Source organism: Homalodisca vitripennis, chromosome 4, assembly GCF_021130785.1.
Source record: "Homalodisca vitripennis isolate AUS2020 chromosome 4, UT_GWSS_2.1, whole genome shotgun sequence".
Taxonomy (NCBI): domain Eukaryota; kingdom Metazoa; phylum Arthropoda; class Insecta; order Hemiptera; family Cicadellidae; genus Homalodisca; species Homalodisca vitripennis.
Genome location: NC_060210.1, coordinates 10,059,111 through 10,072,864, shown reverse-complemented (window position 1 = coordinate 10,072,864; position 13,754 = coordinate 10,059,111). Strand labels below are relative to the sequence as shown.

Below are 13,754 nucleotides of genomic sequence, written 5' to 3'. Positions count from 1 at the left end.
CTACCATATACATATAACAGTAGCATGAGAATAGGCAGTGTGCTCCAGATTTTTTAACAACTTAATTTAAGAATGAACTTGAATTCAATTATTATATAGATAATAACATCTCACACAAAGAACATCCTGTAATTTACAGACATCCCGATTATAAGTATTCATTCACGACTGTTCCAATGAAAAGAGTTGAAGAATATGAAATAATATCCAAAATACCGAAATATAAAAATCAAGAATATGTTACTCCAAGCATTTTAGCATACCTTAATTAATGGCTTCCTAATCAATCCTACCATATACATATAACAGTAGCATGAGAATAGGCAGTGTGCTCCAGATTTTTTAACAACTTAATTTAAGAATGAACTTGAATTCAATTATTATATAGATAATAACATCTCACACAAAGAACATCCTGTAATTTACAGACATCCCGATTATAAGTATTCATTCACGACTGTTCCAATGAAAAGAGTTAAAGAATATGAAATAATATCCAAAATACCGAAATATAAAAATCAAGAATATGTTACTCCAAGCATCTTAGCATACCTTAATTAATGGCTTCCTAATCAATCCTACCATATACATATAACAGTAGCATGAGAATAGGCAGTGTGCTCCAGATTTTTTAACAACTTAATTTAAGAATGAACTTGAATTCAATTATTATATAGATAATAACATCTCACACAAAGAACATCCTGTAATTTACAGACATCCCGATTATAAGTATTCATTCACGACTGTTCCAATGAAAAGAGTTGAAGAATATGAAATAATATCCAAAATACCGAAATATAAAAATCAAGAATATGTTACTCCAGGCATCTTAGCCCACCTTAATTAATGGCATGTCTTTGAACTGCTCAGCCACGACGATCACTTTGAAATGTGCCTCAGTGCCAGGTGGAGCATTATGTTTGTATGACTCATTGATTACTTCCAAATGTAAAGGGTTCAATTTCTCTGTAATTTTCTTGCGGATTCCCATCTCTACAGGGCCTCCAGAAAATGGCACACGACTCATCGTCTGTTTGCTAGCTGAAAATAGACAGTAAACATGAGAATGAAAACAGGCTAAAATGTAAAATTTACACATCAATTTACAAAAAAAATATTAGATAGCAACAACCTTGTATACAGCTGTTCAAAACTGGTTATCGTGTACCTAGTAAATCCAACATGAGTAAAACACATGGGGGGCAATATAAAACTGTTTGGCTTCTCCAAAGTGCTAAATAATCCCATGTCTGTATTGTAACATGCCAATCATTACAGACTAAGGTGAGAGTTTAAACAAGGAATTGACAGATCCTTTTAAATTTTATGCTTGGACCTATACTTCAGTAAATTGCAGCGAATATTTGTTTCATGCTGACTACGAGGAAAAAAAATATCCCTCGAGATAGTACCAATCAGTTAAGCACCAAAATTATACATATATGATCATGAATGCTTGAGAAAGTTAAAACTTACAAACTCATCTAACCATATATTATTCTACATACATTTTCATCTTCACACAATAAAAAAAAAACACAAATAATTTAACACCCACTACAAAAATTATCTGAAGTTTTAGATACCAAAACATCAGTACAAATATAAAACAACACACCAATGTATCTGGCTGTGAATTGTGCAATGTCTTCATCTTGAAATTAACTTTGCCAAAAATCTATGACCAATCAGGAAACAGGAAAATATTTAAAAAAACAATTAGTGTAAATAACATGGGCAATAACCGGCGAAAGCGCTATTTTTAATAAATTTATTGTGGAAGTATCTAAGAAATGTCTTTTCCATTAAAACCCACCTACTTCCACCAAGGATACAAAGCAGGACATGGGCAATGTCAAACAAGAATAAACATTGACTTACTATGTTATCCCCTCACCATATGCCTATCCCTTCTTAATTCCCCGTCCTCTGGATTGAATTGTTTGGGATGTAATCTAAATTTCAAAGATATTAATTTTGTTGGCCTACGGTTTGCAATTACCTAAAATTTCTTTCTGGAAAAGGATATATAATGTATCAAGAAGTGTGGCTGCAGTATAATAAGCGGCCACCACGACAATCAAATGAATTATTGAATAGAAATATCTAAACTATTGAATAATAAAAAATGTCACCTTTAGATATTTGTAATTAATAATTGCCAGCTGCTTTTATTCTACACAATAACTATATTCTTTAGTACATTCCTAAAAGCCTATACTGTTATTAGATTCGACACTATTATTCCAAATTAATTCAAACAAACTAAAATTAGGAGTAAGGTATTTAAGTAATCAGCTGCAAGTACAATGACAATATACATGTGTTATTTGTGTCAAATGGTGTCAGACATGTTTATCCTTCAAAATAGTAAAAAGTAACAAAATGGTATGTTTTTTACATTTTATAAATATACGTAGCCTACATAGTTTTATTCATCATTAAATTATTTTATCTAAATATATATATATATATATATAAAAAACAGCCGAATTATACTGCAATTTGAAATACATATAATGTAAATTGATCTCAGGATTTGTATCGAGGATTTGTTACTCACGAATGTTGTTGATTTGATAATCATGAATATTGATAATTCGATTGTCGTGGGGACCACTTATTATTATGTTTTAGTTTATCCTGGTCGAGAATTTATTTTTCTTTATTGGTTTCTGTTATTATTATTGTTGTTGTTACCCTATTTTTTGTTGTTTATCTAATCTGTTGTTTTTCATAAATGTACATGGCTTTAACTGTTGGAAGAGATGAATAAGTAAATATTGCCTGCATATACAATTTTTAAATAATACATTTTTACTAAAAAATAAGGGTCTTGGACAGCGACGCAGCTAGGGGGAGAGCAGGGGGGGGTCATTTGCCTCAGGCGGCAAAATTATAGAAGGTCCTAGTCATTTATAGTCAATTATAGAAAGTCCAGTCATTGCATTGCAACTGCTGTTTACGCATAATTTAGTTAGTGTACGCGAGAATAGCTTTACCATCAGGTCAAAAATACACATACCCGTGTTTGAACATTAATCACAAAATAACTAGCAGAACTACAATTGCGGGAATTAATTTAAATTTATATTATTTATATATGTAAAAAAATTATTTTAAAATAATAAATTTGTTATGTCAGTAACGGTTTTTGGTGGTTACCAACCAAATTTCAACTTTAAAATGAAAAACTCGGAAACTTGAGATCCCCCAGTTAAGACCAAATTTTTATGAAGATAAGTATAAATGTACTGTTTAGTACGTAAATTTAGATATTAAAACATTTGTTATTTAATTACCATCTCAATTTTTACTCTTGACTGAGCGGATCTAAAAGAGTCTACTTTGATCACGTTAAATGGAGCTCCTCAAGTTATTATTTTAAATAAACTTGTAATTTTGTAAATCGCTATTTCAAAAGATTAATTTTTAACACAGAGTTCAAATCCTTGTTAATTTACCGCAGCCGATGCCTGCTCATTTTGAAGGTACAAACCGCCAGACTACTGTAGCAACACCGCCCTGAGCAATAAAAATTAGACAAGAAAATCTCTTTAAAGTTCACTGATTCTCTATCCTGTCAAGATAAGATTCAAAAGTTATACTCCTGTCTTCAAATTCATACATATTGTTGATAGTAATTGTAATTGTAAAATATCAAAATGTTGATGTTTGAAGAAACTTTAAATATTTTATACATATTTATAGTTAAAGATTCACATTTAAAAAAATAATAATTTGGGTTTAATTTATTACGTTCCTTGAATTTTGTATCCTTAAATATAAACATATGCGGCGTTAGCTACACATGTTACGTGAAACGATGGGTGACGTACTCTTACCTTGTAATTATATAGGTTTTTAGCAATATTAACACCAGTTTTAATGCATTAGAAAGTGTAAATGGTACATTTTATATTTGAGTGGTCCTCAAACAGTGTCGTAGCCAGCGATATCAAAATATCGATATCAGAATAAAAAAATTAAATAAAAATCTTTTTTTAGCTTTTTGTTTGTTTTCATCTTTCTTATATTATAAGAAATACAAATGAATCGTTAAATGTGTTTTAAAGTGCTAATTTCAAAAACATCTGGGCCAATTTGGCTAATTCTTCTGTTCAATATTCATTGGAGCCTGATAAAGGTTTTTATGGAAAGAAAATCGGAAAATATTTCTGGAATACTTTAGAATTTGGAATAATAATCATAATATTTACGAAAAACCATCCAAAATAAACTAACAGTAAACACCTTTAGCTTCAAAAACATCTGGGCCAATTTGGCTAATTCTTCTGTTCAATGTTCATTGGAACCTGATAAAGGTTTTTATGGAAATAAAATCGGAAAATATTTCTGGAATACTTTAGAATTTGGAATAATAATCATAATATTTACGAAAAACCATCCAAAATAAACTAACAGTAAACACCTTTAGCTGAAGCTTAACAAACAGACAGAAACATTTGTTTACACTAAAATTTTAGAAAATACTAGCGGGCCCGGCGCGCTTTGCTGCGCATTTCAATAATTTTTTGCAAAAGTTGCCCGCGGCTTCGCACGCAATTTCCCGTTGAAAACAGTACACTATATTCACTTATTCTTTTTCTATCACATTCTAAACATTGCTGAGATAATTGATAGTCGTTCCATCGTGAGCCTCTTGGGCGTATTATGAAGGTATGTACCATATTCCTGCCTCTATCTAGCTGTTACCCACGGCTTCGCACGCAAATCTTAAGAACCGAAGTCCTTATATTACTTAGTAAATTTTTTTTTTTACTATAATAAATTTTAGATTAAATTAGTTATATCTCCGATGCCACGATTGAGCTTGCTTTGTTGTCTCGATCGAGAGAATATGTACACACGGAGTTTTGAGAACCATACTTCTGTCAAAAAAAACAACTAAGGTTGATTTTATAACATTCTTTATATTTGTAGCCAACGTAAGATAGTAATTATGATATCTGCATTACTCTTCTGATCAAGCATGAGCATGGTTTATATTAAATAAATATTGCAGTTAAAGGTGAATTTTTACGTCAAATTTGAATTGTATTATCTGGATAGTAAAGTCTATGTTTAACAGTGATTGCAAAAACAGTTTAAACAAAATTTGTCGTTTCTCTTAAGCTTACTCTATGCTTTAAAACTATAAGTGTAATATATGTTTACAAAGAACAGCTGATTAAAAATTTGAAAAGACGTTAACATATGTTTGCTGCAATGCATTTCTTATGGGTATTTCTGTAACCAGTGGGGCGGAATCCTGAATCGGGAAAGGGATGGGCATAGCTTATAAACCTTCTCCGTGGAAAAATACATATACGTACAAATTTTCATCATGATCGGTCCAATAGTTCACGATTCCATAAAGGACAAACATACAAACATTCATTTTTATATATATAGACTAAGTACACAGTGCTTGATCAGTAGTATTATGCAGATTGGAAAGTTAAAGTTACTATCTAATTTTTATTACAGATTTCACCTGTAACCAATTAAACTATGTAATGTATAGGAAATACTATTTAAATAATATTATAAATGCCACATTTATAAACAAAGCTATGGATTTTTGCACGTAAAGTACTCGAAACTGGTTGGTTCCTTTGACTTAGTATATTTTACTATGATATAAATAAGTATAAATTTTTTACTGTGATTTCAGGAAAATCAGGTGAATGGATACAAATATGCTTCAACGACTCAATCTTTTCTAGACTACAGTCTGAAAAAGAATAAAAATTTTAATAAGCAAAGCTTATTATAAACGGTTACTTAGAAATTTAAATGGACATAGTTGAAACAATTATATATTATATCTCTCATACAGGAAGAAGAACACAAGTGACCAAAGTAGTGTTTTTAAGCTTTTGTATGCATATAATTTCTTGGACGGGTTAAAAAATCAAAATCAAATATATTACCAGAAATATTTTAAACCGGAAATACTCTTTTCATGTAAGTTATCTTCCGAAACCTACATGTGTACATATTTTCTTGATCAGTGCAACAACTCAAACTCAACAATGAAACTGTAAATAAATTAGACAAGAAGTGAATTTAAACGGCTGAAATAGATATATTTAACCGCAGTAACTTTTCGGTCTTACATAAGTATATTTATTTCCTTCGTTGTAATGAAAAAAGCAAACCCAATTATGGCATTTGAATTATCTTAGACCGGAAATAGATTACAAGGATCAGTAGTAGATGTTTGACAAAAGTAGGGCTTGAAAACCAACATATGTATATAATTTCTTTATAAGGACAAGGCAAACTTAACTGTGGCACTGTATTATACTGTATGAACGGTGGGAATAGGCGCTTTCAGACCGATCATTGGTAAAAAGGCTGTAGACCATCTTTTTACTTCTTCGTAGGTTTTTTTTTTTTTCTTAACCCTCCATCGGGCGCTAAACGGAGTTTTCCTCCGTGTATTTTTTATTATTAAAAATAGTACTACTTTCCTGATGTTGGCAGTCGTGTCCCGCAGTGTACTTCACGAGCATCTTTCGGGGAAGCGAAACAATAGCCTCCCGCTTATCTTTGTCAAAATCTGTCAGTATGGGGTCTACTTCCGTGCGAGACTGGACGATTCCTCCGTGAGCGCCCGATGTCGTGTTTGTAGTCCTTGGACGAAATCTCCGTGAGCGCCTTATAGTGTTTAGTTTTTATGGAGTAATAATCCGTGTGCGCCTAAATGTCTGACATGTGATGGTTTCTTTTTAAGTTTTACAATATATTTTATTTGAATTTTGTGAAATGGAGAATGAAGACGAGAGACTTGTCAGTACAGTACCCGTGTGCTAGGGAACATTTCAGTACTGTTTATGGAGTGAACATTGTCGTTATAAGAACCAGAAGGAAAATGTTTTGAAACTTTGTGTAGTGTTAAAAAATTTTTAGTAAAGAATAAATTTTTATTTTAGAATAATAATTGACATGAATAATTATTGTATAATATCTCAAGAATTGAAGTAAGTTGTTTTTGTAAGAAGTTAAAAACTAAGTTAATTTCCATATATTATTACAGAAGGTTAAACATTTTTACAATTAATTGCATTATTCCTTAAAATAAATCATGTTGTTACTATACAATAACATTTTTTTTAATTTCTAAATTCTTATTTGGAAAATTCATTACATAAGAGAGTAATTTTTATTTAAATTCTAAAAATGAATATATTACATTGTAATTAAATCAGTATGAATATTTAAACAAATAAAAACAGTTTAAACGACTATAATATCCATTATTCACTAACCTGGAGGAAACCTCCGTGAGCGCCTGATGGTGTTTCTAATTTTAAGTGCCCGATGGAGGGTTAATGGGACAATAAGACAAACTCAATTTAAACACTGGAGATATCTTTCAATAGATGTAAATTCAAACGGCCAGAAGTATATTTTTTTGGCCAAAGCAGGTTTCTGGGACCTGTTTGTATTTCCTTTTGGGATTGGGATGTTAGAAAAGGGACTCAACTGTGGCGTCAGAAATGTAATTTAATTAAACCAAAAATATATACTTCGACACACGCAAACCCTGAAATAAGCCAATACAGATTTTATTTGACTTAGACGCTTTTGAAAATTGCGTGCGAAGCCGCGGGTAACTGCTAGTAATAAATATAATAATAATTATTAAGTCCTTCTGGATTATTTACATGCTGATGTGGAAGCAGCAAAAAAAGATTTTTTACAGCTGATGTTGGGTGGTGGAAATGGGCGGCAAATTTAGGGGGTAGGGTACGATAAGCATACCCGGTTTTTCATATCGAAGAATGTAGTCTTCGATACCTAATATTCGCATCTCAAATCCTAGACTATCAATTGATATAAAAGTATCTATAGTCCTCAATAACAATCATATGTTTTAAATTAAAATATGAATTTAATATTTACAGTGAACAAACAAGTTATCATAACAAAAATTAGGAAAACTGAAGACTAGGCTACCATATTTGCTCCTTTCACAGCTACAGTTGTTTCTTTCCCACAAATTTCACATAATGAGGTTTTCGGTACGAGTCCAAACATGTTGAAGCCACAAAAACAATATATTTTATGTACGTTTTATCTTCTTTCAAAGCAATGTCGTGTAGTTTTCTAAAATTGTTGAAAATTACTTATGTAAAATTGAAATATTACCCTACGTGTATTATTTTAGTGTTTACAGCTGTTGATATAGACTATTTAAGTCAATAATTCAAAATAATTAATCAGTATCGATTGATTATATCGATGGTTATGATTAAGTAATTTATCATTTGCCAATTTCAATATAAAAAACCGGGTCCGCTCATCTTACCCTACTCAATTTAGGGCTTGCCCCTCCTGGAAAAATGTGTAGCTGCAGCTCTGGTGTTAAAAGTAAATATGTATAACAGTGTCCAACAGTCTAAAAATGTCCCGCATCCTTCAGTTGTACTCCTCCATAGACTAAGGATGTGTGTAGTTTTGGTTCTCTACTAAACCAAATGATATACAATGTACTTAGAAGCAGCATAGCTGAACACAGGCTTATGAGGGGAAAATACTCTTCACAAATCTAAGGATAAAATCTAATTAGTTATACTCCTAAAAATATAAATGAAATTTCACCAGCACCCAAAGGGTTAAACTACGTCGGTATTATAAAACTGTACTTATTAGATAGCATCACATACTCTTACCTTTCCTAGTAAAATTTAATAGAAATTTATAAAGCTGAACACCCATACAAGAGTAGATAATACTAACAATTTAAACTGACTAGCACTTTGATTGAAGAATGAAGGATAATTACTTAAAACAACTCTTATGACAAAAATCAAATAAATTTATAAATTCTTAATGAATGAATATGAATTGTAAACTAACGAACATAACCTTAAATTGTCGACTCGTTAACAGGACCACAGACCTAAGAACAAGAACCGCATAATTTTTCTTAAGCCATGAGTAATCATTTAGCTTTGATGTTCACTGTTGTTTTTTGTTAAATTTATTTTATAGTATTTAGCATACAGTTCCCAGTTTGCTTTTTTTCATATTTCTTTTATTATTTGTTTCCTATGTATATTAGAGATTTTCTTTCATGATTGAATTAGTTTCAAATGATTTAAGAATTGGCAAATGATTGAATTTGTTTCAACCACCCAGCTTTATAAATAAAGCTGAGAAGTATATTATGTAATTTGGGAATTGCAATTGACAAGTCGATAGCGGACTGTTAGAAAAGAATAGGATAGTGTTGAATTATCATTATTGTGTAACAAAATAAATGACATGTTGGAATGTCACTGCCTCTTTTATTTCCTACTTTGCCACTGCAGTAAGGATGATGTGCATTTAAATCTCCGCATCATTTGTTGTGGTCCATATCATTGGAAAACACTTGGCCTTCCCAAAATTTGGGGGCTATTTTTATTGGTGGTATAGATGGACATAATTGTTCATCTTAATCGCAAAAAACTTGAATTGAATTGTTATTACATAAGTTGATTTCAGTGAATGATATTGATTTGTAAACTATAAAGGCTACGCCAACTTAGTAGTCATTTCTATATACTTTTACTACAGTATTATTATCATACAGATTGCCATTTTCATTTAGCCAAATCTCCTGAACAACTTTAATATATATATATATATATATATATATATATATATATATATATATATATATATATATTATTTTTATTAAAAGTTTTAATTCTAGCCATTTTGGCTTTAGAGATCTGGCATTCCAATAAACTAATTTTATCTCGTTTGATTTTCCCTGAGACATTTCTGTCCTGTATCAAGATTTTACTACTAGATGTTTTAAGGTTTTTTTCTTGAGCTTTTATTTTTGTTTATCGTGTCTTGCCCCATTTAAGGTTTTAATGGTTCCTTTATTCGTGATATAAGCTGGAAGTACTGTAGCGCTTTGGGTTTTGCTACGTATTTCGGTTAGTTTTTCATATAGAAGGCGTTCTCTAATTTGGGGGTCTAGTTTTGTTCCTGGTTTGTTAAAGTGTTGTAATGATGGGGTTCTCTTGGAGAATTATAATTGGTATTGGAGATGTGCTTGACTTAGAATTGGGTTTGCTGTATTGTTTTTTGCTGTTAGGATTGTTTTTACTATGTTGTTATTTTTATTATGAGTTTGCTGAGGTGGTTATTTTGAGTTGTTGCTTCGACATTGGCAAGAGATGAATTCTTGTTATAGCTAGGTAGGATTCGTTAGCCCGATTGGGTTGGGTCGTTCTTGTTTGTGGAGTATATGAACAACATAATTCAATATGCCCAGTTCTGCCTGTCTTTTTCTCCTTGACAGAATAATATTGATATTTGTCATGTTATATTCTATGGCATTGATTTGACAGAGTAAGCTGATGTTACATGGGCAGTCAAAGCTGATACATAATCAACGACAGAGTTCAATGGCTTTGATTATGTATCAGTCCGGGACCAGCGTTAACGCTGATCAGATTCTCGGGATTTTCCGTGACGTAATACCATTAAAGTACATAACAAAGTGATGTATTGTTATATACTATGGTTACAGTATTTTCTTTAAGAGTGTAATTAAAAAAATAAAAATAGTAAAGGGGTTGGTCATGCTTCCCAGTATTTGGACGATCATTCTTCGCCTATTCATTTGACAAAAATTAAAGAAAAGGTTTACACCGAACCGGAACAACACGCGTCTCTTAAAATGTCACCATCCAAGAAGAATATTAAGAAATCGTGGTAGTCGTTAAATTCGATGTTTGGATAAAATTTGCGTTATACACTGAATAAATGCTGTTTTCATGTATTTAGCATATTTGTTTCTGTGTACATTAAAATTGTATACACATTTTTAAGACTGTTTTTTTAATCTTAATTGCAACTAACTGTCGCAAAATAAACGTCACCCCCAATGGCCTTTTCTATACCTACCTATGTCTACTTTACTTATTATCTATTTTACTTTATCTCTACAATTTCCATACTTATCTACCATAAGTCAATACAAAATCTTAAAAACAATGTTCTAAAATTGCATTATATTTTTAGGATTATGTATAAGTTCATTTCAGGTATAAGTGATCTCGCATTTTATTATAAGTTGTATTTTGTGTACATAAGTTGTATCAGTTGCTAACACTATACATTTATATACATTTTTTTATTTTTTTCAATTTTAGGAATTGTTACCGAGGCTCTACGAGTCCATACATACCAGCCACCATAATGTAGTGATTTAGTCTGTACATTAAATCTCAGTTCTTTTTTTATGTAGTAGATAGTGTACATTTTTTATTTTTCCTTTGTATGTTGGAGATTAACGCACTGAAGTTGGTAAAGTTATATAAAGTTTTCCTCAATAGTAAGAGTTTAGTTACGTGTTTTTCATTTAAGTAATATTTTCTGCATAAGCTATGTTTATTAATAACATTATAAGAGTTTTCTACGTGTGCCTTCTATACCGTACGAAGAAATTCTCATTTAAAATTATTCTTATAGCTCTGGCCGTTTTGTTTTGCTCTGAACATTATTCTTCACTTAAAGGTGATACCCATTACTTACTTCGAGGCAATTAAGTTTGCTCTTATATGGGGGAAGTTTGGGAAATTATATGAGATTTCTTTTACCTTTAGAATGATAGCTGCGTATTTTATTGTACTTTTCCTCTATTTTATATTCTGTTGACGGGTAGGCCTATATACCGAGTACGTTTTTAAATTGTCAATATGTGATTGTGAACAATTAAATGTGAATGCATTTTGAGATTATTGACATTCATCTGATCCATTCAGACTTCGCTTCGCCACAGGTTTTACATAACCTAAGGTGCCTGATGTACAAGGAGTATTTCAGTTTCAGCATTTAGCGGTATAAACTATTTTATGGCTTTACAGCTCACAAATCTTTAACCATTGGTACACCAGCGGCCGAAGCTGTTGTCCGAGAAGTCGGTATTAACCAAAACTGACAGGTAATATTTGTTGTACATTTTTACAGTGGTTTACACTTTCCTCTGCACTGATCTCAGTTTTTACATAAGTTGAATTAATTCCTTTTTGTGTAGCCTTTAGATTGATTATAGATTAGCGTAAATTAAAAGTGCATTATATTTATTTTACGCATCCAAACACTTTTCATTGTCTATTACGTTTTGTATAGTTTTAAATAATCATACAAATAAGTTTAAAACGATTAAGATTTTATCTGAATAACCAAAATCAACATAAATACCCGAGCAGCGGCTCTTATATGCATCGCGAGATGTTGGACCTAAACTCGCCAAGAATTCCTCACTATGAGACGACTGCAATTGATCAAGCACGTCATCAAGACAATGGCATTGGCCCTCATATCATAATTCTATTAATAAAGAAAGATACATTAACTAAAATGGGTTGGGAAATTAAACATTAGAAACATAATATCAAACAAATAAAATGAATTTAATCATAATGTATACAAATTTTAGGTTACTGTTAGTTGCTCTTCTTTTCCGTTACCATGCTCTGAAAATCATTATGATATATTTATTAGTATATTCAGATTAATTACAACACTTCTTATGATAGACAATTAGTGTGCGGTAGTTCTACGTTCTTCAATACGCTGCTGATTCGCCGCAAATCTAGGTATTTTTCTTTAGTTTGAGGAATTGCAAGGGTTTATACTACAGCGCTAGGGATTTTCTTGTATCACATTTTTATCTTAATACCAGTGACGATCTATCGATCTAGAACTAAGAATTATCACTTGGATTTAAAATACAGTGGAGTCCCGCTAATCCGAACACGTGTAATCCGAACGTCGGTTAATCCGAACAGGTCCAGGAGGAATTATTATTTATAACGATAATGCACAGTTATGGGAACTAATTACTTAAAAAATGAAAATGGGTGCATCATTTCGTACATAAACAAAGAAAACTTTAATTAAATAGACATACAGTATTTTATTAAGACAAATTGTGTACGGTACAGTACATAAATAATGAAGTTAAATACAGGTACAGTACCAAATTGAAACTTATAGGTTAAGTATGAGTTAAATTACTATATTAAGAAGTGAAATCAAACAAAAATTGAGCGTACAGTACTGATATTATTATTGAGTACAATATTAATTGTTAAAAGACATAAATTCAGTTATTGTCTTCTGTCGCATTGAAGAGAGTCTATTGGATGACGCGTGGACCCGTACAATATCCAGTACGCTCACATTGCTTAACAATAGAACTCTCACACTAAATACGGTAAATGTGCTTCGTATTCGCAAACATGTTTATTTGTCAAGAAATACAATGCAACAGTCAGAAAACATGTTTTAATAAACAATGTTGATAATTCTATAACAAAATAGACCCATTCTCAAGTTTAAAACCGTATTTTTCTGTAATTCTGGCTAATCCGAACAATCACATAATCCGAATAGGGCTCGGTCCCAATTAGGTCGGATTAACGGGACTCTACTGTAATGAGGATTAGACTAGTTTTTATGGATCAGGTCAAAGATTTGATATTTCTATTTCTATACAAGGTAATGATTTTGGATAAATTTGAATCTTTAGTTAGGAAATATGAAATATTTTTGTTTCTCTGTGAAGAGATAATGGTAAGTAATCCTAAGAAAATATATTTTTCGTTAAAAACATGGGACAATCCTTTACAGCGTTTTTTATCTGAGACGGAAGCTAATCCTTAGCTCTCTTTTACCAATACTCTTGCCAAAGACGATCCAGCATTAGTTCATAACTGAGAAAAAGATAA

The 13,754-nt window shown here is 31.3% G+C and overlaps 1 protein-coding gene across 5 annotated transcripts in view; it reads right to left on the bottom strand.

Annotated features, from left to right (window-relative positions):
- LOC124358945 (bolA-like protein DDB_G0274169) overlaps positions 1 to 13,754 on the bottom strand; it is a 41,107-nt gene that overhangs the window by 8,285 nt on the left and 19,068 nt on the right. The window contains exons 1-2 of one of the 5 annotated variants that reach the window (XM_046811228.1): positions 8,918 to 9,173; positions 842 to 1,044 (exon numbers count right to left, since the gene is read on the bottom strand). In XM_046811228.1, coding sequence (XP_046667184.1) covers positions 842 to 1,044; positions 8,918 to 8,963 — 249 coding nt within the window. In that variant the 5' untranslated portion in view covers positions 8,964 to 9,173. The other 4 variants (XM_046811227.1, XM_046811226.1, XM_046811225.1 and 1 more) reach the window with 4 other exon arrangements.